The 22,503-nt window shown below is 50.9% G+C and overlaps 5 protein-coding genes across 5 annotated transcripts; 3 read left to right on the plus strand and 2 right to left on the minus strand.

Annotated features, from left to right (window-relative positions):
• Positions 1-218: 218 nt before the first annotated feature.
• On the plus strand, positions 219-3,381 carry TRIVIDRAFT_181633 (uncharacterized protein; the record flags this gene model as incomplete). Its single annotated transcript, XM_014098211.1, has 1 exon — positions 219-3,381. One exon carries the CDS (start codon positions 219-221, stop codon positions 3,156-3,158), a length of 2,940 nt encoding a protein of 979 aa, XP_013953686.1.
• Positions 3,382-4,352: 971 nt separating this feature from the next.
• Positions 4,353-6,523, plus strand: TRIVIDRAFT_203609 (uncharacterized protein; the record flags this gene model as incomplete). Its single annotated transcript, XM_014098212.1, has 5 exons — positions 4,353-5,162; positions 5,223-5,910; positions 6,203-6,259; positions 6,330-6,335; positions 6,375-6,523. The coding sequence occupies 5 exons, from the start codon at positions 4,353-4,355 to the stop codon at positions 6,521-6,523; spliced, it is 1,710 nt and encodes a 569-aa protein (XP_013953687.1).
• A 943-nt stretch (positions 6,524-7,466) lies between these two features.
• Positions 7,467-11,379, minus strand: TRIVIDRAFT_231328 (uncharacterized protein; the record flags this gene model as incomplete). Its single annotated transcript, XM_014098213.1, has 7 exons — positions 7,467-7,939; positions 8,000-8,243; positions 8,333-8,649; positions 8,758-8,836; positions 8,889-9,407; positions 9,471-10,850; positions 11,249-11,379. The coding sequence occupies 7 exons, from the start codon at positions 11,318-11,320 to the stop codon at positions 7,764-7,766; spliced, it is 2,787 nt and encodes a 928-aa protein (XP_013953688.1).
• Positions 11,380-15,016: 3,637 nt separating this feature from the next.
• On the plus strand, positions 15,017-16,767 carry TRIVIDRAFT_171879 (uncharacterized protein; the record flags this gene model as incomplete). Its single annotated transcript, XM_014098214.1, has 5 exons — positions 15,017-15,391; positions 15,459-15,689; positions 15,752-15,825; positions 15,879-16,048; positions 16,113-16,767. The coding sequence occupies 5 exons, from the start codon at positions 15,187-15,189 to the stop codon at positions 16,627-16,629; spliced, it is 1,197 nt and encodes a 398-aa protein (XP_013953689.1).
• Positions 16,768-19,906: 3,139 nt separating this feature from the next.
• Positions 19,907-20,827, minus strand: TRIVIDRAFT_203612 (uncharacterized protein; the record flags this gene model as incomplete). The annotated part of the gene is made up of 2 exons (XM_014098215.1): positions 19,907-20,588; positions 20,748-20,827. 2 exons carry the CDS (start codon positions 20,825-20,827, stop codon positions 19,907-19,909), a joined length of 762 nt encoding a protein of 253 aa, XP_013953690.1.
• Between the last annotated feature and the right edge of the window lie 1,676 nt (positions 20,828-22,503).

Here is a 22,503-nt window from a genome sequence, read left to right on the forward strand (position 1 = left end):
TACCTACACACACACCTACCTCTATATATATGCGGCCGCCTTACGCCCGTCTGTGTCACAGTCGCAATCGCAGTCGCAGTCGCAATCGCAATCGCAATCGCCGCATCATGATCTAGCAGCCAGGCTGTGGCAAGAAGATCCACGAGCTTGAGAGGTAGCGACGCCGCATTCAACGATCTTCTTCTTCTCTTTCGCCTTCGTCTTCGTCATACTACACAATGGCCGAGTCAATCAGAGACCCGACAAGCCAGTCCATCGCCTCTGATCCGGTCGAAATCGGCGTCCCTCAGTCGCTGGCCAGGGCTGTCCTGTCTCGCCGCTCCGAATACCTCCGCCCAGCTGAGATCCGAGTCAAGGTGGGGACTTGGAACGTGGCGGCGTGCACGGGGACCGACAAAGACCTTGCCGGCTGGTTCACCGAAGATGCGGAAGTTGGCAGAAGCCTCTCGGCCCTCGACATCTCCGATGCTCCTCCACGACGTTCGACTGAGTCGGGCAATGAAGCTCCCGAACCGAGACGAGCGGGGAAGAACGGCGGGTATGATCTCTACGTGCTGGGACTGCAAGAAGTGGTGGACCTCAACCAGACGAGAGAGTACATGAACCGGCTTTACGTCGATAACGGGCCCATGGAGAAGTGGACCGCAGCCCTGGAAGCAGCAATACCCCAAGGGTATCAGCTTGTCGTCTCAGAGCAAATGACGGGACTGTTGCTCCTGGTTTACGCCTCTCCCGCGATTGCCCCCACAATAAGCAATGTTTCCACGCAACAGGTTGGGACAGGACTGCTCGGATATTTTGGAAACAAGGGTGCCGTGGCTACTCGTCTTGTGCTGGGCGAAACTACAAAGCTCCTCTTTGTCAATTGCCATCTCGCTAGCGGCGCAGATTCGGCTTCTCTGAACAGGCGGTGCTGGGATGTAGGGCAGATTGTGTCGAAAACCCAGTTTGACCCAATCGTGATTGGAGGCGTGTCTGACGATGAAGGGGACAGGATTGGAGACGAAGATTTTGCATTTTGGTTTGGAGACATGAATTTCCGCCTCGATGGGCTACCGGGAGATGACATTAGAAGGCTCCTGACGTTGCATGCTCGGGGAGAGTACGATTTGAGCAACGATAAGCCTCCACCTATAGAAGGCGACGATGGCATCATAGTCATGAGGTCGTCAGAAAGCGACGACGATACAACCACAATGTCATCAATGCATTCCAGAGACCATAGCTTTGACCAGAGCTTTGACTCGGAAAGCTCTCTGCCAGACCCAGACGATTTTCCGGAGGACCCCAGCCAGGATCCGGCTTCTCTACAGGCAACTATCGACTCGCTTCTACCGCATGACCAACTGAGACGAGTAATTAAGCAACAGAAACTGTTCCACGACGGCTGGAGAGAAGGGTCCATTTCATTCCTACCAACTTTCAAGTACGATGTCGGTACGTTTGGCTTATTTGATACAAGCGAGAAGCAGAGGGCGCCTAGCTGGTGCGATCGGGTCCTCTACAGGACACGCAAGGACAGGGAGGCGTATGAGAAGAAAGTGGAGGAATTGAAAGAGGCCAAGTTAAAGGATGAAGAGATGAGAGCGAGAGGGATTGAGGAAGATGACGATGTGCTCTTCAGCTATGACCCCGACACCGATGGGGAGGAACAACCGCCAAAGGCAGCATCCAGTGAGGCATACGATGAGTATGAAGAGTATGATATAAATGACACTGGTGCGGAAGCAGACGATGGCGATCAAGATCAAATCTCTCTCGATTTTTACACCTCACATCAGCGAATCACGTCTTCAGACCACAAGCCAGTCATTTCCGTATTCACTCTACGCTATGACGCTGTTGACCCGGAAAAGAAGGCTCAAATCCATTCGGAAATTGCTTTTGAGCTGGATCGAGCTGAGAATGAGGGCCGACCAGGCGTCACCCTCATCGTGGAAGGTGGCCACGGCCAGACGGATGGCGTCGTTGACTTTGGCGAAGTCGGCTTCTTCGAGACACACTCATGCTCGATAACCATTGCCAACACTAGTAGTGCTGCTGCTAGCTTTGAGTTTCTTCACGAGACGCAGACAAGCGAGGACGATTTGGGCTCTTCAAAGTGGTTAAAGACGTCATTCCACCGGCCTGACGATGACGGCAGTAAGAGCCAGCTGGGGTCATCGGTGACGCTCGAACCCGGCGAGACGATACTGGCCATTGTCGAGGCGCGCGTCTCTGAGATTCCACATGTCCGCGCGCTGAACGATGCCAGTTGCAAGTTGGACGATGTTTTGGTATTGCGCGTCGAGGGTGGCAAGGACCATTTTGTTCCCGTACACGGGACCTGGCTCCCGAGCTGCTTCGGCCGGTCGATTGACGAGCTGATTCGAGTGCCGGAATACGGGATCCGAAAGTTTGTCAAGGAGAAGAACATCCAAGGGACCATCACATACGACTGGGATGTGCACTGCTCTGCGCCACGAGAGCTTTTTAAACTTACAGAGGCGATCCAGACCGTGGCCGAGCGATGTATAGCCGACGAGGCGATGTTAGAGGACTTGACTGTGCCACGGGATCCCGGCTGGCCATTTGACTCCTCGACATGGACTGTGGAGGTCGCCAAACAAGACGAACTAAAGGCAGCACTTATCTCTGCACTGGACACAAATTCGCCCCTGGCGGATGCTCTACCAGTGGAACTGCTGTCAACGCAGAAGTTGGAGATTTACTCTTCCATTTTGCTCCTATTCCTTGCATCCCTCATGGATGGACTCGTTCCACCGCATCTTTGGGCCAAGCTTTCGATCGAACTGCCAAACCTAGGTTCACTGCCGGTAGCGTCGTGGCCGGATGTGAAGAATCACATCCTCGATTCACTATCAATGTCTCCAAGCCATAACATTGCATTTGTCTTCTTGACAGCCACACTATCCCGCGTCGTTGGCGAGCTGACTTCCGCCACACAGCCATCGCCTGCGCTCGGCGCATTGACTCGACGACTAAGTTTCCGCCCTGGAGAGACGGAAGCTACTAGGAAGAGGAGGATGAGGGAGAGGAGATACGCCGAGATTGTGAGCCCATTGCTGTTCCGAACGAGCGATGACAAGGACAAGGCGAAGAAGGATAGGGAGCGGATCGTCTTGGAAATGTTCTTGAGGAAGGACGATCGGAGTTAGATGCTCGGCCGAGAGGCGAGGCGTGGTTGGCCCGTTTGGCGGAAGATGCGGTGGCGTCGAGTTGTTGACTGCGAGGGGGTATAGAACGTATGTCTTTATTTGGATGATGGTTTGTGGCGTGATGTGATTGTGATTCATGCGATGGATACCATGCTTGGAGTATATATAGAAAGACGTTACGAGTAGTTGTTACTGTGTGTATTTACTTTTTTCTTCTCTTGAGATTCAGCGACCTTGTTATACTTTGGCATCTCTGTCTCTGTGTTGGGGGTGTGAATTTGAGGCGTGTGGGAGAAGACTTTGTCCAGAGTTTTGATGAGTGCTTGCTTCTCTCGCGTGTTTTGTGAATTGTGCTATAGGGGGGTGGTGAATGCAGCAGCAAGATGACGATTGAATAGCCATTGCCACTGCCAATGCTCCGTCAAATGCGACTCCAATATACAATATACAATATAAAATATACAATATAGATAGATGTATCAGTAGAGATATACATATACAGGTACTACACAATAACTCCATTTCATATGATGTCAAGCCAAGAGAGAAGAGCACGTGCTGCTGCAGATTTCCTGCCGGGCGGTATAGACTACAAACGGGCTCTTGTATAGACTCCTCTATTATTCTCTTCGCCTTTTTCTCTCTGTTTCTTTTCATCTCCTCTCTGTTATATGCACATGACCGAACCAAGGCAGCACTCGGAAATGGCACCGCGAAAATGTCGAGCAGCTGGGAGGCGGTCTGGAGCCTCTTCAACTGGCAGGCACCGCTCGGGGGGAGGCTGATTCTTGATTTTGCGCTCTCCTTCAAACCTTCTCTTCCACCTACGTTGGTCTCTTTGTTTTGGTTTGGTATCTGCTCTCTCTTTTCTTTTTCTCTTGCAGCCACCTCTGAATAACCTCCGAGTTAGTCGCAATCTCTCTCCGGCATCCTTGTACTTTTCGCCGAGAAAGTTGGCTGATGAGACATGGCTTGCAGCTAGACTTCGCATTTGCGCCTTTGGACGATGGGGTTTAGGGATAAGGAGTCTTCCGAAAAGCCTATTTCGTTGTTGTCGAGAGCCAATTCTCCAGACTATAAATCCTCTGTTTCGCCCAGAGATTTGGGCTTTTAATTTTGCTTCTGCATCTTGGACTCGAATCTATGTGCTTGCCTCCGAATCATCAACGATCCGTACTTTTATAACATCTTGCTATGTACAACGGAAGACCGTCCAATACGGCAGACGAAAATATGGAGGCGAATCGGATACCAGAGATTACTATGGAAGATCTACCGGCGGAAGATATACTGATGGCAGGATTTCTATTTGAGGAAACGTACCCAGAGACACCAATGCCAGAAGAACCGATGACGTTCGGGGAGCCAATGACTGAGGTGATGATGGCAGATGCCTTGATGGACTTCCTCATGTCAGAGGGACAGATGAATCAAGTCCCTTTGGAAGAGACACAGACGACAGAAGCCTTTGTGGAAGAGTCGCAGATGGGCGAATTGCCATTTGGGCAAACATTCATGGAGATACCAATTCCAGAAGAACAAATGACTGAGGAACAAACAACAGAGGCAATGATGAGATCGACGTTTCTGCAACCACTCACGCCAGGGCAGCAGATGTATCAAGTTTCTTTGGGACAGGCACAGACGACAGAAGAGCAGATGGTGGACACCCCAATGGAAGAAGTACCAACAGTGACACCCTTTCCACGGAGACAGCCACTGGAACGACCTCCCCGCTGGCAACACGCTACGGCCACTCAGAGCAGGCTACAAAGAGCCCTTCACATCCACAAATTAGAATACCAACTCTATCAGTACAAGTTGAATCGTGAAGAGATTCAGGAGTTTGGACCGCCTGAGACCCGGAGATTTCTGGTAGGCATGAGACCCGCTCCACAAATGGGTGGCACAATGTCGTTGGGGGAGCAAGTGAACAACACAGTACCGTTGGGGGAGTACATGGACATCACAGTACCATTAGAGGAGAGCCCTAATGGCGAAGGGGTAAGCGATCTGAATAGTGGGCGGCTATCGCGTGTTGATTAACTGAATGGCGTTGAGCAGCAACTCGACTCTGAGCAGCTATCAGACTCTGAGCAGCTATCCGACTCTGAGCAGCAAGCCGACTCTGAGCAGCTATTCGATTTGGATCAGCTACTCGACTTGGATCAGCTACTCGAATTGGAGCAGCAATCTGACTCGGAGCAGCAATCTGAATCGGAACAGCAATCTGGTTCGGAACAGCAATCTGGTTCGGAGCAGCAATCTGAATCGGAGCAGCAACTCGACTCCGCCACGATGAATGCCTTACTGGTACCACGCAAGCATCTTCAGATAAACCAGTTCAACGAAGCCATCCAAGCTAGAGACCATACGAGAACCGCGACAAGCGAAAGTTCAATCTTGTCCACCATGCCCACAGCATATGAAACGTGGAAGATGGAGAAAGAGTATTCAGATCTCAAGGATGGCTTGAAGGTTTATCTACGGACCGTTTCAGAAGACGAGATTGAAAGTAATCACCGCTCAAGTTTATGGAGTCAATCTGCTATGGGCAGGCTCAACCTCTTTCGTTCCCGTGGCTATGGAAGCAGCCTTAGAGAAGTCATTTCCGTCGACGAGGAGTGGCCCGAGGACGACTGGGCCAATGCAGGGTTGGAGGAGGCGAATGCGAATGCGCCTTTTATGGTGAAATTTATCGCAAAGATGAGGTTGCGGCCGGTTCTCGTGGTCAACAAGACTACCGCGACACGTTAGTGACTCTCATCGGTGTCTATGGCGAGCCCAGATGAGCAACTGCATGGGATTATGGGAGGAGTTTTGAGCCATGGTGAAGGGGTTTTAGCGAGGGGGGTTTCAGCGAGGAGTTTGGCAGACTGGTCGGACTGGAGTTTGGGTGTCTTGTTCACCTCTTTTGCTTTTCGTGCTGCTTTTTGGGGGGCAATTTCTGCCTTTGGAGTCAATCTTTGTCTTTACCATCTCGATTCCTATTTGGGGCTTTTGCTTTTGTTTTTCAGACACTCGTTTACAAATTTACATTTTAGTACAGGTCAACATGCACTTGAGAAGATTGGACAACCAGCCGCTCCCCTTGGTCACTGGTATAATCTAGACTTTTTCAGTGTTCATTGTCTACTCTCTGCTATTTCTCTCTTGTGAAAGGCCTTATAGACGCGTGTAAGTATCGCATAGGCTTATCGATTCCACCATTGCCAGCTCGTGCGACGCTGAGACGCGCAGCGTCAACAAACCCGCGTCAACACATGCAAACCTTGATTGCCGAGGCTGCTGTCTGGGCAACTGATCCGCCACTTTTACTCGGGATTCCGTTGCGCCGGCGTCCATCTTGTCCATCCATATTCTAGCTTTGCACTACTAAAGCCAGCTTATGTGTTCTCTTACATCAGGCACATTTGGTAGTACCACATCCAATGCTGTCTGTCGTACATTCAACTTTATCTAATATACACCCTACTTGGAGTTTTTCATTTCAAAAGAAAAAAAAAAAGGAAGAAGAAAATAAAAGTAAAAATTCACTCATATCCATATTAGTTTTTTCCCTCACCTCTTCCCATTTCCGTTTTCCGTTTGGTGGCTATCGTACTTAGGTCCTCCCTTATTTCCCAGTAGTTTCACCTGCTAATGCACGATCAAAACGCGCACGGGACGAGCCGTATATAGACTACTAGCTAACGGAGCGGCAAAAGGTGGGAACGACGCTTTCCCCGGGCCCCCTTTGGCTATACTAAAAGGAGATTAACTTGACGTGTCTACGACGATGAAAGCGGAAAAGAGCAATAACATGTCATATATATAAAAAGAAAAAATAGGGGTTCGTTTTGTTGTTGGGTCCCCAACCAACAACCACCTACGGAGTACTAAAATCTTTTATATTCACTACCTAATACTACCTATTTACCTGTACCCTACACTACTACTAAGATAGGCTAATGTCTTAGTAACAGCAGGGCCTCTTGGTTGGGCAGGTTGCATTTGTGGCGGCAAAACGCCTAAGTCGGCACACGTGTAACTGCAATGTACCGATACTTGGTCTGCCTTGTGTTGACATCTGGCAAAAGGATCAGGTACTGCTACTTGGAGGATTCGCTTATAATGTATCAGCCTGGGCTGTGCTGACTTGCATGCAGGGATTCGTGGGTGCACAATGGCCAATGCGAATGCCTCGTTACAATGGGGTGTAAGTTTGGGTGTAAGTTGATATGTGATGAGCCATTGTGACGCACGTGTGTGATTGAGCCGTGGCTGTTTATTGTAGTTTAGTTGCATGTGGTTGTTCATGAGTACGTTAGAAGTTTGCAGGGCAAATCATTCTCGTCAACTTGCTTCAACCTGATCTTGTTCCATCTTGTTCAATCTGAGACTACCTAACCATCATATCCAGCCTGCATACCCAACATAGTAGAATCCCACAACTATTAATTAACCCGTATAGAAAGAGAGTATTATCACTTCATTCAAATGAGTGACCCAAAACGAGCGATGATCCGTAAATAATCCAAACCCAATCCCTGAAACCCTCGTAAAAATACCCAATCATTGCATCCACGATGCGATGCAATCCCAAATCTTTTGCGTCAGCACGCTTCATGGCATAGTTGGCAAGTTCATTAGATCAATCTGTTCCGCCTGGTACGTGGCGTGCGGCTGCCAATTTTCCTCAAATAGCTGTGCAACCCAATACAAAGGGTGATCCCAGTCGTAGAAAACCTGGCGCCCCTCATAGGGCCTCCCTCCAACATTGTTTGGAGCGGGTTGATTCACTGAGGGCAATTGGGTCAGCACTGTCCAGTCTACTGATTCAGAATGGCGTCGACACTCACCATAGCCATTGTCTGCCTTGTAACGCCTCCAGACATCCAGCTGTCCCTGCACTGCAGGATCTGTAAGTGCCTTCATCATGATATTATAATCCACCGCCTCCACCTGGGCCAGTTGAGTGTTGAACCTGTCGGCCGCGGCGCTGGGCTTAGGCCACTGCTTGGCATTATAGTAGTGCCAGTGCTGAAGGAGATTATTGCAGCTGTTATGTAGGCTTTCTACAAATTGGGGGATTGAATAGCGAACCTAGAGGCGAGGAAATCATTTATTAGAATCCCGCATAAACAACCAAAAGTAGCCTGTGGTGGGCTGTTTGTATGTTGCAAATCACTTACACTCTGGCCGTAATTGTTTCGCGCGTGACGGTAGCGGTCTGCGCTCGTCCAGCTCGCCTCTCGTAGCAGGATAAACAGGCAAGCGTAAACCAAAAAGAAGAACTCTGGCTGATTTCGCGACATGAGAGACTCGAGCTCGCCGAGGACAAACTTTCCATACTTGCTGAGGATTCGGGTGTAGTTGATGCTGTCAAACTGCGCAAGGATCATGCGTGGCACCGAAACTCTTTTAAAGAGCGGGTAAGTATCGTCTCTTGTCTCGGGTTTCATTCCCAACGTTTCCTTGCCCTGGATCCATGAAGACCCAGTCGAATGGCCTACAAATATTGTTAGTTCCGTCTCGCTAGTTCCAAAAAAGAGGAGAGATTGGGGAACTAGACAAGTAGGAAGTAGGGAATGGAAAAGACATCATCGTTTTTACTTACGCATAGCGAACCACAAGATAACCAAATTCCCCAACACATTGAGTTCTCTCTCCTCCTTGCCAACAAGTTCAGGTTTTCTCTATCTCGGCCTGTTAGCAATCTTATCCCCAAGTATCAAGGCAAAGACATACCCGAAGATCTTGGAATCGACCAAGCACATGAGCGTACGTCTCCTCGAGAATGCCTTTAGGCCCGTCATTCCCACCTGCCCTCTCATTCCACATGACTTGGAGTGCGTTCCTCTTGATGTAGCCCTCAAAGTCGGCCGCTGTGTCGTAAATGCTGGACAGGCAATAAGTTGCCAGTTCCTTCTTCTTTTTCACTCCCTGCTCACCATCCATCCAGAATCTGGCAGTCACGTCCCCCTCTTGGGGCTTGAATGCGACTACCTTGACCTCGATAGCCTCTTTGCATATGCCCAGAGTGATGGAGATGGTGCGAACTTCCTTGGGATTGACTCGGTCTCCCACATCCTTCATCTCTGCGTCTTTCCAGCGCTTAGTAAGCTCAAGCCCTCCTTTGCGAAACAGGATTGCATCCGTAATCTTTCCACGATAACATGGCATTCGGTGAATGGTCTTCTTCGACGTCTTGGAAAAGCTCTTGCATCCTACACAGGCTCCCGTTGGATCAGTCGGGTCTGTCGCACACTATCGCATCATAGAGTTAGTCGGCCAGCACATCAATTGGCAGGCAGGCAGGTTAGAACTCACCCGCATCTTTTGTATCCGGCATCGTGTACAAGCCTTGTGCCTTCTCGTCGCTGCAGTTTTCTTTCGTCTAGAATGGCTTAGTTGACTTCGCTTCGACCTTCTACCCGAGGAGACTGCAGCATCCTCTTCTTTCACAGAAGAAGATGGCTCCGGCTCCTGGCGTTCGTCGCCTGTTCCTGCCGAGTCATCCTGTGCCTCACTGTCGTCATGTACATCACAGTGGATCTCTATGGTATCAGAAATTCCCGAAGCATCAGACATGGCGTCATCAATTTCAACAACGGTTCCAGGAGCTTCGGCGGTAACATAACCCACTGGCCGTTGCCAATCAGCGCTGCCGCCCATAAGCGTGTGCTGCTCGTACGAGCCGTCATCTTGGGCATGAACAACTCCGCTTGCCGCCGCTTCAGACCCAGTGTAAATGGGTTCGTTCATCGTAGGCTGCTGGGCGAGGTAATGAGTTACACGCGCCTGCTGATGTGTCTCGGGAATATGGCGTCCTCTAGACACGCCAATGCTAGAATGGCTAACTTGTCTGGTATCTGCCGAGACGTGCGGCGGGATTGACGCGTTGTTGTAAATATATACTTGTGGCGTCGGGGTGGGACGTTGTTCAGTTCCTTGGTGCGGTGAAAATTGCTGAAAGTGATGAGAAGGAGGATAAAATTGCTGCTGGATATTATATTGGACAGTCAGGCCAAAGGCTGGTGGCTGAAACGCATGGCCAGGTGGGAAACCCGCGAGGTTGGCACCGGTATCGTGGTGAGGTGAGACTGGGTGCGCCGGATACACTGAACCATTGGCTTGAATCAACGGCAGTGGCACAGACTGGGGACGCGGACGCAATGGTACTTGAGGAATATGAGACTGGCTGTGGCCATCGCCAGGTTGACCTTGGACAGGCCAATGGCTTTGTTGGAAATGTGGGCTGGGAGTCGCAGACTCCGGCTGCATGGTGGAGTAATGAGTGTAGTATGCCGGAGCTTCAGTATAAGCGATCAGCGTGGCGTCGTTGTCATGGCAAAAGATAGTCCCGGCACAGCAATCTTGGGCGACAGAATAGTGGCCTGATGGACTGTCTGTACTATGCAGCTGAGGATCTGGATAGGTCGGGGGTTGTGTTTGCGGGATGGTTACAGACTCCTCAGGTACCGGTACTCGCCTGGGGTTTGCCGCCACCAGAACAGGCTTTGTTTCGGTGGCTGCAGAAGCAGACGAAGACAGCGCATAGGCCACTTCTGTGCGAGCTGAACATGCCCGCTGAACACTTCTTCTTGTCTCATAGCCATTGGTACGGGCTCGGGACCGGGCAGCTGAGGTGGTTCTACCAGACGCAACATCGCCGTCGCCCTCCCACTTTCGCTTTGTTCTGGATGGAGCCTGTGAGAGAAACGGTCAAAAATCAAGTCTCGTCAGGCTGTCTCTATGTCTGGCCTGGCATTGTCCGGTTGAACATCCAACCCTGGCACGGCAGGAAGAGGGGCTGGGCATCTGCAGCGGTGATGAGACGAGATGAGGCGCTGTTCATCCTATTCGCCATAAACTGCACGGAGTACTCCGTACGAGTCGACAGATGATACATACAGCCGGGGGTGCTGGTAGGGTGTGTGTGAGGCAAGAATAAACGAGCATTGAGAAAAACAAAGACAGGAGGCAGCAACGCGAGCAACGCGAGCAACGACTCAGCAACTCCATGCAGCTGGCCCCGTAAGATACACTCACATCGTGTGCCACCCGCGGCTGTAGGCCCGGAGAGGGGGAAATAAGACGTCACTTACCAGTGCGGAAATATCAGGAGAGCGTAAGCTCACAACAGCTGCGTCCATGGCTGCGGCAGCGTACTCGTACATGCAACGCTGTGCTTGCACATGTAACGCAGGAGGGTGTGTTACACACGTCGAGGCTCGAGACCACTCAAGAAGACGCTGGACGAGAGGAGAGACAATGAGATTCCACTCGAGGAGCCCCAGGAGCGCTTCCGATGGGCAGAAGCGAACGAGCGGGCAGTGGGACGGCTGTGCCCACGGGGGTGAGAGTGACGAAGGAGCCTGCAAGCAGACTCGAGGCGCAAGGAGGAGAACCAGTCCAGTCTTTCAGTTGAGTCGAGCCCAAGCAGCAGCAGCAGCAGCAGCAGAAGGGTGGGAAACCGGGATGACCAGGAGCTGTGAACCGCAGGGGGTCCGCCGTACTTGTACAAGTGAGTACGGCAATGACGGTCGATGCCCGTGATGGCCGGCCGTCCAACGTATCGGGACCCAGGCTGCGGCATCAGAGACGCCAGAGACCCGGCATCCCCTGCCACGACATTACAAATAGCGTATCGCCATCGTAGCTAGTCGGCCGAGCTGAGCCCTCTGGCGTTGCTTTGCTTGTCAACTTGCTCCCAGCTCTCGAGGAGCGGCCGGGATTCATAGCTGCTGTGCCCACAAACCGCCGGTCCGCTGCCGATCCAAAAAGGCCTCAGACGCAAGGGGGCCCGACTGAGGCTGCTAGCCCGGCTGTGGTTGCAGTTCCCCTCGGGTTTTGCTGCAGTCTTCCCCATTCTGGGCTTTGGCGGGTTGGTGGAGGATTGAGGATTGACCAGGGCCTGACAAGGTTCCGCACAAGGTCGTGACATGCACGCAGGCACTTGGTGGCCAGCATATCGGAACGAATGCCGGCCCGGCCCAGAGCGGCATCGAGGGCAGGAGCACACGCCTCTCTCCATATGGGAATCCAGAGTAGCTCAGAATAGCTTCAGTCATTGTCTCTCTCTCGACTCCGTAATCTAATTTCTCCTGCAAGCACCTCATCATCGCGATTGGATCAGTCACAAACAACCAGCAAAGCCCGCAGCTTACGAGTGCTGTACTGCCAAGTGCGTGCCCCTCTCGCCGTACCGACAAACGAAACGCGGCTCTGACCATCCACCCATCTACCCACCCAACCACCCATCCATCCATCCTACACTACATTATAGGCTCTCGTTCTCACCGACAGCCTTGGAACCACCCAGCCATGCGGCACACACTCGCTCGCTGCAGCTAGCTACTGTACTGGACCAGTACCTCGTCCAAGCATCTCCCTCTTTTTCACGGCTATCATTCCTCAGATGTGATAGAGCCCACCCCGGCTGGCTGTTCCAGACGGTCTTAATGGCGCCATCATGCAGAAAACACCTTGGCCTAGTCGCTCGTCTTCCAATGGTGGCTGCTGCAAGCTCAACTTTGTTATCCACTTGCCCTCTCGTCACATCCACAGACCCAATCACAGCCCCTAGCGTTCCCGCCCGAGACCAGAGCCTTGCTAATGCTCGATGTGACAGGCCTCACCGGTTGACGTTCAGAACCCCGTCCCTGTCGCCAGATGCAGCTCTGGGTGGCTGGAGCCGGCAGGGGGGGAGGAAACCAAGATACGTAAAAGTGTGTACTCGTATCACTTGTATTTTGCGCTACGCCCGCTACAAGTTGGGGGGCTTTGAAAGCTGAAAACTAGAACGACATGTCGGATATTATTTTTCAACTCTCGGTTTCAGCTCTCCTCCCGCCTGTACCTATACAGCTACGGTATGTCGAGCGCAACCCATGCCTCGCGGCTGTCAACTATGACGCCCCGGTGAAGCATGACATGCTGCTACTAGTAGGGCAACTATCTCTACCAACATGCTTCACTGCACGTGCTACAAATGTCGTCCGTAGTGAATGTCGTACGTCTGTCCAGCAGCAAAACTAGAAGAAGAGCGAGAGAAAAGGGGGGGGGTTGACAAAAGGATATCTCCCTTTTCTTTTTTTCTTCGCCCGAGAGATGTTTGCTTTCATCTACTACAGTTAAGCCATGAGCCGCAGCATATGCCAATTGCTGGATTGCTGGATCCTGAACAACTGAGCCAACTGTCTCATTGAAAAAACTGTCTGCTCTCGCACCCTCTGGCCCTGCGAATTTCACATGGGCCCTCATATATGTGTATAATCCAAGTCAACAGCACATCTACAGAACTGCTCCTACCTGTGTTGCCTGAGAGAGAAGGGATGGTGATGGGGCGAGATATATATTTTTGTGGGCTGTGTATGGATCTTCGCTGTGTGCGTGACAAGGATATCACCAAACGGCTCATTGACATACAGGGGACAAGGACTCGCAGTTCAAGTCTAGAATTGCGGCACTTCGCCCCGACCAAGATGAACTGCGACTCCCAACTTGCTCAACATGACGGCCAAGATACAAAGAGGCACGGAAACAGAGGGAGGAGTGGTGGTGCCCAGAGAGACCGCTGGGGTTCCGTTCTGTTACTTGTGCCAAGTGCTACTCTTGTGGGAAGAGTGGTGCCGCCTCATGTGTGATCATCTGGCTCCGCACCATAACAGTGACGCTGTCAGTATGGCACCCCCATCTTCCTCCACATCCACACTCTCAGTACTTGTAACGTCAAACTCACCAGCATCAGTACTAGCCCGACAGCGCGCGTGGATAGTCCGGGATGTGAGGAAGTCTTTCTCATCCCAATCAAAGGCTACGCGCGGACGGGGTTGATCGGACAGCTCCACCGCTCAAACCGATTCAGTATGGCTCGATTCTTTGCTTCCTTTGCATCCTCCCCCCGTTCATTAGCCCAAGTCATTGAGGGCAGTGAGGGCAGTGAGGGCAGTGAGGGCTGAGGCTAAGCGAGTCACGCTCAAGGCAGGTTTTTTTTTTTTTTGTCCCTACTTGTTTGCATCGTCACAGTAGCTTACGTCTTATATTAGTGCTAGTAGCCGGGAGTTTGATCATAACCGGGAGGAAACTTAGTTCCCTTTTGAAATGGGTCCAGATAGTTCTCTCCTCTCTCCTCTGCCAAACTCCCCTTTGACGGCCGCCCGACCAAAAGCAAAAAAACGGGACATCCTCTGCTGGTGGGAGACGACATCAGCGAGTTCTAGTTTGCCTTTACCCAATCAGATCGCTCTCATTTCGCCCGTCTTTGGTCTGCTACGGAGTATCCTTGGTCCGTCGTCATGCCTAAGCAAAGGTACTACGGCCATATGTGTTGTATAATGCCCGTCGAGCCTTTACCCACTCATGGCTGGTCGGACGTCCAGAGGCGTGTCGTAATTGGGTTGCTATCGCGGGAACTTGGTGTGGTTTGAGAGGCTCTTTTCTCCCACCTCAAACGCAGCGCGACGACCCAGCGGCTCCTCTTTCTACTTCTCTCGAACGGACTGCCAATAGCCCCTTCTGGACCATATTTCTGCTGCCTGCTGCCGTGACGTGTCCCAAAGGGCATTCTTGCAGTTCCAAAGTACCCCCTTTGGCCGAACAGTGCGACTACGGGCCTCGTTGCCAGATTTTCACCACCAGCTCAGCAGGCAGAATGCACTTGCTTCGTGCAGCCCCCTTGGGCACTCTGCATCTACATGGTTGATTCCCATACGCTCTTTCAAAGCCTGATAAGCGACGTGCGTCGTGTCGTGCGCGAACAGATCATCCGTCATGGTGCAAAAACGACGATATACGTTACGGACACTGGTGGCCCACAGCCCACCTCCACTTTCTCGGAAACATCAAAGCATCGCATTGTCCTGACGCCGATACGCTGTCCGCCGTCTTTCTGCACCGGGTGACAAACCTCGAGCTCGCCGTCTGGCCTGCCTTCAACATCGTACCACTCTCGGAACTTTTCTGTTCTCTTTTTGCATATAAGACAGCCCAGAGCCACAGGTTGTATCACATAGCCTGCAGCACAACATCCTCAGCAATAAGAATGATTTCCCCAAGCACGCCTGGACCTATGAGCATCCTTGACGCAGCCACTGCTATACCAAAGGACGTGATGTCGAAACTTCCGGCGGTTATCAATGGCCCTCTAGCCTGGTCAGGGGCTGATTTCAAGAATGAAGAGACATACACCTGGCACCTTCGCAGAGAGGATGTCGAGGAAGTTGATGCAGCACTCCAAAGCTTCAAATGTAAGAGGCTCTATGAAATTACCCTTTATCAAAACTAATACATAGACCCAACTGACTTCGACTGTAGCTCTTGGCCTCGATGGAGACCAAGTTGACCGTGACAACTTCCCCCTCCCGAATCTTGCGGCTCAGCTAGCCCAATGCGCCAGAATTATTCATGAGCAGCGCGGCTTCTTCGTTCTCAGAGGTCTTGAAGGATCAAAATACTCAGTTGAAGATAGCACCACGGTTTATCTGGGCATAGCAAGCTATATTGCTGACAAGAGGGGGTTGCAAGACCGCAAGGGCAACATCCTCTGTAAGTTACATCTCTCCACTTGTGACTCGGACGAACACGGCCTCTGATGTAAAACAAACCAGCACACATCACCAATTCAAAACTTTGGAAAGTCCCCGTGGAGATGCGCCATGGCATTCATTCCAATCATGCTTTGGTAAATATCCATTTCCCTCCATCCAACCTATTAATCAGTACTAATTCAAACAGCCCTATCACAATGATATGGGGTGCGATATCCTAGCGCTACAAGTTCGGTACAGCGCGGAAAAGGGGGGATACACGTATCTGAGTTCGGTCAGCACCGCATTCAATGAACTGCTTTCCGAAGCCCCATCAGCAGCAAAGACTTTGTTAGCTCCAGATTGGCCTGTGCAAATGTAAGAGCACTGACCCCCTACTGCATGGCACTGACCGTTGGCTGAAATCAGTATTACCTTACAGTTCGGGGCGTGGAGCAAAATACTACTTCGCGCCCGCTCTCGCGATTCACGATGACAGATTGATGGCTAGCATGGATCCGAATCGATTTGGACCTCATCCATCTAGTGGACCAACCAATATCCCATCTCTGACTGACTCACAGCAGTCTGCTCTAGAAAGAATATCAAAGGCCGCGTACCGCACAGAGCTTCGACTTCACCTTAAGACGGGAGACATGCTCTTTTTCAACAACTGGGCATTGCTCCACCGACGCGATTCATACACGGACAGTGATGAGACGTCCCGCCACATGGTAAGGCTTTGGCTCCGAAACTCGAAGCTAGGCTGGACGGTCCCGGATTCTATGTTGCCACCTTGGTTTGCGGCTTACGGTGACAATGGCGTCCGGGACAGGCTCTATCCTTTGATTCCCATGCCCGACTATAAAGTGCCAAAATATTCGGCAGGCTCTGCAGCATTTGTGATTGAGGATAGCGATGTCTCGGATAACGAGGAGTTCATTGCGCAAAGCCTGTGAATTGCATGGAGGAACTTGATACATTATTAGGGGGGCGGCGGAGATGATGCTATCCCAACTGATCCTTTTTCACCACTTGAATTTCATATCCTTGATTCACTCGCTACATTTACAGCAACTTGCTTCTCTTCAAAGCCTAAAATTGAAAGTGTCTGCTTCTGACTCAACCAAATGCTCGCCATCTTTACCCTGGTGTTCTACCGAGCTAGACCTCGAGTGCCGCGCCACAAAGTGAAACAAGTCTCACGGCCAGGCGTAAAAGGGTCCTCAGGGCCCACACAGCGTTGGTTGATTTCGCGCCGTTGCTCGCATCTGGTTACTATCCACAACTGCCGCCAACAAGTTTTTAGCCTAGAATTGCGGCGGTTAAGACAGGCAACTGTTCGAATAGGGAGCTATTCCGGGCACGTTGCCCCCATTCTTCTGGTGGTTCAAGGCATGTTGGTGATTGAGGATCCAAGTCCGGAGCCCCCCTAGATTCTACATTCCTGCATTTCGCGCATCACCGACCCAGCCCAACGTTCAAGGCCGCACAATAAACCATGTAGCTTCCCTAAACAGATTTCCTTGCAGGAAAGATTTGCATATTTAGATGAAAGTGGTACGCCTCTTGTCAACTGTCACATGCCGGATGCTTCTCATCACAAAAAAAGTGTTGGACTGGCGTGTGACGTGGTTTATTCCCGCTTTTGCCATGACAATCTCACCGGGGAGATGGCCCAGTCGAATCACTTTTCTGCGGTAAAAACAGGTCCTTGATTTCTATTGGGCTCGAAGAGGGCATTAACTCGTATATGACTGGTAGTTAGCCGGAGCGGCAGTCAGCAGACTGTTGCCACGTTGTTGTCTATGTCGTGGACTCGCGGACCACCACTTGAGCCCGAGGTGCCCGCTTTGCTACATTTTCAGGGGGGAGGGAGCCCAAGACATGTATAGACACGAGTCAACAGCTTGCGTTGTTACCGAAGGGAGGGAAATTACACGGGCGATTGCCTTTACCATTGAATCTAGAGAAGATAGATGTCGGCATGTATGACAGTTGCCTGCATGGCCCCCCATAGTTGTCTCGGGCCTTTTGCAAGGAAATGTGAGCCGATATCTGCATCCTGGAAGGGCCGTAGATCGGTTTCCCATGGCCTTGGTGTTTATATATACCACTTGGCGTGTTCGCCCTCTGCGAATCGGATTCACCCTTTAGCACATTAGATGACATGGATATATATGAAATAGTTCGTTCTCGCCTCGCCGGGTGTTTCCCCCTCATCTGCTGTGTGGTGAGCGAGATGTAATGCTACGTTGTTGGGCAGATAGAATGGCGCACCAAATGCGACTCTCGCATCACTTTGCTTGCTTCGGTCCCGACAAAAAAGCAATTGCCGACTCTGGAGCCGAGAAAGGTCTAGACAGCTCGCGTCTGTCTGCGCTCTCTTGGCAATTCGGGATGGGAAAGGTATGAATGCAATTTCTGTGGTGGTGGGGGGGGGGGGGGGGGAGTTGATTTCTCGAGACCACACTCTACGCCTTGATAGGTGGCTGGTGATGTCTACAAGTACGGAGTAGTAAAAGGCCAGAATCCTCCCTAACCCGCGAGCGCTCGTACGGCGATGTGACGAGTGGGCGCCTCCAAGGGGACCAGGGGCTCGGAAAAGGACCCGGAGTTCCCCGAATCCACAGATTTAATTTCCTGCATGATGCTCCAGTCCCGGAATCTCATCCTTGAACCATCTTTTTGATTTTGCGGATATCTAGAGAGGGGTAAAAAAGACTAGAGGGGAGCGTGGAGTTCCGGGGGAGAGGCCTGCTAGGGATGGGGATGTCGATACTGAAGCACGACTCTGGGATGGAGTTGCTTGAGATTCATGCGATTTGGGACCATTAGCTGGCTGACGTGTTGGTCTTCAAGAGTGGTATGTAAGACTCCGTCATCTAATTCAATACACGGAAACCAAAGGCGAGCCGGAGAGACTCGCCGCGATCATGGGCCGAGCAATGGAGCAAATTACTTGCTTGGACACGCCTAATCCATGTAGAAGAGCTGTAATACTTGTAGAAGCCTGCTTGGCGTCCAGCAAGGCAGGACTCATCCCACTGAGGGATCCTTGACGAGACAGACATGCATTGCCACCTTGGCTTGCATTTACCGCCTGCAATGCAAAGAGAAGAAGAGCTATCCTAGGACTATTCATGCCCAACATGGGGTAGACATCGACCTGCACTTCTTGTCTCTTCTCCGGGTGTACGATTTCAGGCGGCTGTAGCCTTAGAAAACACCCCCATACCTGTGGAGAGAGGATATCAAAACGTATGCAAGCATGAAGGAGATGAGAGACTGGCATAGCATAGGGGTCCATGTCCATGTCCATGCTCACGCCCCCCGGACACGTTGAATTGCTCCACCAACAGATAGAGGAAACGAAGCAGCTCACGTTTACCGGAGAGCCGAGACACGCCATGTCTGTGTTTTGGTTGTAGACGCGGTCATAGAACACAGTACGCGCAATTACACAGTACCAATGCCTGACTCAGCTAACTACTAAGAAAGAATTACACATTAATAATTCCCTAGACAAGTAACAAAAGAGAGAGAGAAGAGAGAGACACTGCCGTAGAGAAAACACGCCTCCTCCCTGTCACTGACATATATCCAGCGCAGTCTCAATCCTTGCTGGACGCAGCGTCTCATATTATCACCCCAATCCTTCACCCCCATCCTTCACCCCCTTTCCGACGACTGCATAGTAGCCTCGCCCTTCCAAAATGCACACCCAGCGACAAAAGTCGAAAACACGCCCCCATCTCGAGTACAGCCGTATGAAAAAAACGAAGAAACAAGTTTACACATACAAACACGAGTTTTGGCACCCTGCGAGTACATGAGAGAGAGCCATTCGAACGGATCGGCCGTTTGCGATCCTCCCCACCAGCTTTCTTACATGGCAAGGGCCGTGCCGGAGATTATTTGCCCTGGGTTTTCCTTCTTTTCTCCAGAGCGGGGCCTAGTAAACGATGGGAGAAAACTTGGTTTCTGTCGAGGCGGATGCAAGCCGAAGACGATCGATTGGTTGCGTTACGCGAGGCCACCCTCCCTTTGAATAGGCGAGAGAGAAGGTTTGCCAATGAGAACAAAAGGAGATAAGCTTGAGCGGGGGAACAGGCGGACAAACTTGCCCACCCTGCGTAAGGCTCTGTTGATGCTATTGGAACGAACGGACGAAGGATCACGGTCCCTCTTGGCAAAGATGTTGGGAGGTGTTTTGATGTTGGTTGGGTGGGAGGCTTAGGCCAGGATGGCAAGCAGTGCGGCTACGGCACCCAAGGCGCGTGTGTCTGCGTTCCGGAGAGGAGATGCTGCTGCTCCTGTTACCACTGGTGGAGTTTCGGACCCTCCTTCTGTTGCTGTTGTTGATGACGCTGATGATGTTGCTGATGTCGAGGCTGGGCTTGCGCCACCTTCGCTTGAGACTGACGGCGGAGGATAGGCGGTTACTTCAGGCGACCATGTTATCGTCGTCATGGCTCCAACAGACGGTGAAGTCGACGATGACGAAGACGAAGACGAGCATTCGTTCCCGTACCCCGAAGGGTTGCCAGACGCGGCCGCACACGGAGCCGAGGCGGATGGATCCGGCTCTATCTCCGTCTGCGTCGCCATTCCCCCCTCATCCGAGCTTTCGAAGTCTGTTAGAGTCGAATAATATGTTTCGAGAATTACACTCGTGATTGTCGTCGAGCGAGAGATGACCCATGTCGTGGTTCGAACAGTTACAATGGCTGAATACTGGGGACGAGGCGTCGTCGATGGCTCGATGATGCTGGACGGCGGATACCACGTCTCTTCGAATGAATAGGGGTCTGGAGAGGAGTATTCGTCGATGGAGGGGGTGGGAGTTTCGTAGGAGGAGTCGTAGGAGAGGACGGCGGAGCCTCGCCATGGTGGTGTTGGGGGAGTTGGGCTTGATCTAAGTGACGGTTCAGCATGTTAGCCCTTGACGAGAAGGCAGATTCTTTTCCTTTGCATTCCATATCCTTGACGATATTGTAGGAGATGATCCCGTCGTCGCTTTTTTTTTTTTTTTTTTTTTTAAAGCTAACGGATATGCTGTCGTAGTGTTCCATACCGTTCCACAGGATCATGGTTGAGGGCGTTGGCGAAGCATGCCAGGGCAAGCCCAAGAAGAATTCTTGCAATCGTCTCCATTCTACAGCTTACTGTAGACTGATATCCAATGATGGCAGTATAAAAAGAGAATAATTAAGATAGTAAGAGGGCATACATAGAGGCTTTAGCACTTCCAGACGATCAGACTCCAAGAGCAATTGCACGCTGGCCATGCCCAGCTTCAAGTAGTCCAAGGCACGTCACAACATCACTGCTGCAAACACAAACTGTTTCCCCCTTTTGTCTTCTCTTTCTTTTCTTTTTTGGCTCTGCTTGCGTATTCCCGTGGTATCGCCTGTGCCCATGTCACGGTGCGGTTTGTGTGATGGTAGTTTATACATGAAAATTTGGCACAAGTGTTGGCATTGTTTGAGTGACGGGTTGGCACCGCTTCTTTGCAAAGGCCGTGGCAGTGGACGGGCAAGAGTGTCATTTGAGGAATACAGATTGCGCAGATTTGGATGATTTGGGTTGTGATGAATGCGTGTTTTGGTCTTGTGAGGTGCTGTTTGCGACATGGCATGGTGTAATGCTGTGATGATGTTTGGGATTGTGATGGGATGGCTGTACGCGAAAGTCTTTGACTGACGAGGGGATGTTGGTACTTATTAGATGTCAGTTCGAGGTTGAATGCAAACATTTCTTGTGGGTTATTTTCTCATTTGACGTGTCTAGCTGAATGAGTTCTAGGAGCATGATCTGTATTCTCTGGCATATACACTCTCATTACTGCTCTACTATTACTCAGTGTTATGATGGCCATACATTTTTAAAGTTCATGTAGACATATTGGTACATTACAAGCGAGAATGAATAAAAATTTACGATTGTGAATGAAGGATGCGAGAGATTTCCAGTGTCACCACTTCTCAAGCTCCAAGTGACTTACTTTAGCCAGCTCTATATAACTGGTTTGGGTATATATGATTGCCTATAACACATGGGCGACTACAGTGAGTCATAGGACCGTCACGGCTTTCAATATGCTTATCCATTTATATCATAAGCCTTCTGATGTGTAGTACTCGAAATGTGTGACAACATATAGTTCCAACTTGTCAAGCACAGAGAGCATCAGGTGAGTGGTTCTCTAGTGCTAAGGTGTTGAAAATGCGAGGCGTTAAGCATATGAGGTAATGCAGACTCTAGTTATTGAATCAAAACACCCAAGAGACACTTTGTCATCTTTATGGGTATGAAGCGTGAAAAATGTCTCTGAGCGTACACACACCAGCTTGTCACGTCCAGGGCAACTCTGCGCCAGCTCCCTCGTTGATTCCACCTCATACATACCGTTGCAATTTAAGACATTCAATAAACCCTACATCCCAACCCAGGGTTCAATTTGTCTCAAAATTATCCTATATCGGGACCCTAACGCGAAAAGCCACTGCGCTTCAGAGACCAGCTATTTCACATCATGACCACCATCTGGAACATAACACACCACCATAAGCGAAATTCAGCATCATCTCAACACATGATGTTCCAAAAAAGATCCAGACAAAGGGTCCTCACAACACGCTTGTCATGATGAGAAGAGGCTTTTTGCTGTGTCACCATTGAGCTGAGGATCTCCTCATCCCACATTTGCGTCCATATTGGCAACATCTGGGCTAAGCCATTGCTGTGTTTCTCTCAAATAGTGACACTGATTGTTTGCAGGAAAAGACAAATAGGTAGCACACAAGCTATCTCGGTTGTGTTCTCCAATC

The sequence above is a fragment of the Trichoderma virens genome (assembly GCF_000170995.1).
Source record: "Trichoderma virens Gv29-8 chromosome Unknown TRIVIscaffold_83, whole genome shotgun sequence".
Classification (NCBI taxonomy): domain Eukaryota; kingdom Fungi; phylum Ascomycota; class Sordariomycetes; order Hypocreales; family Hypocreaceae; genus Trichoderma; species Trichoderma virens.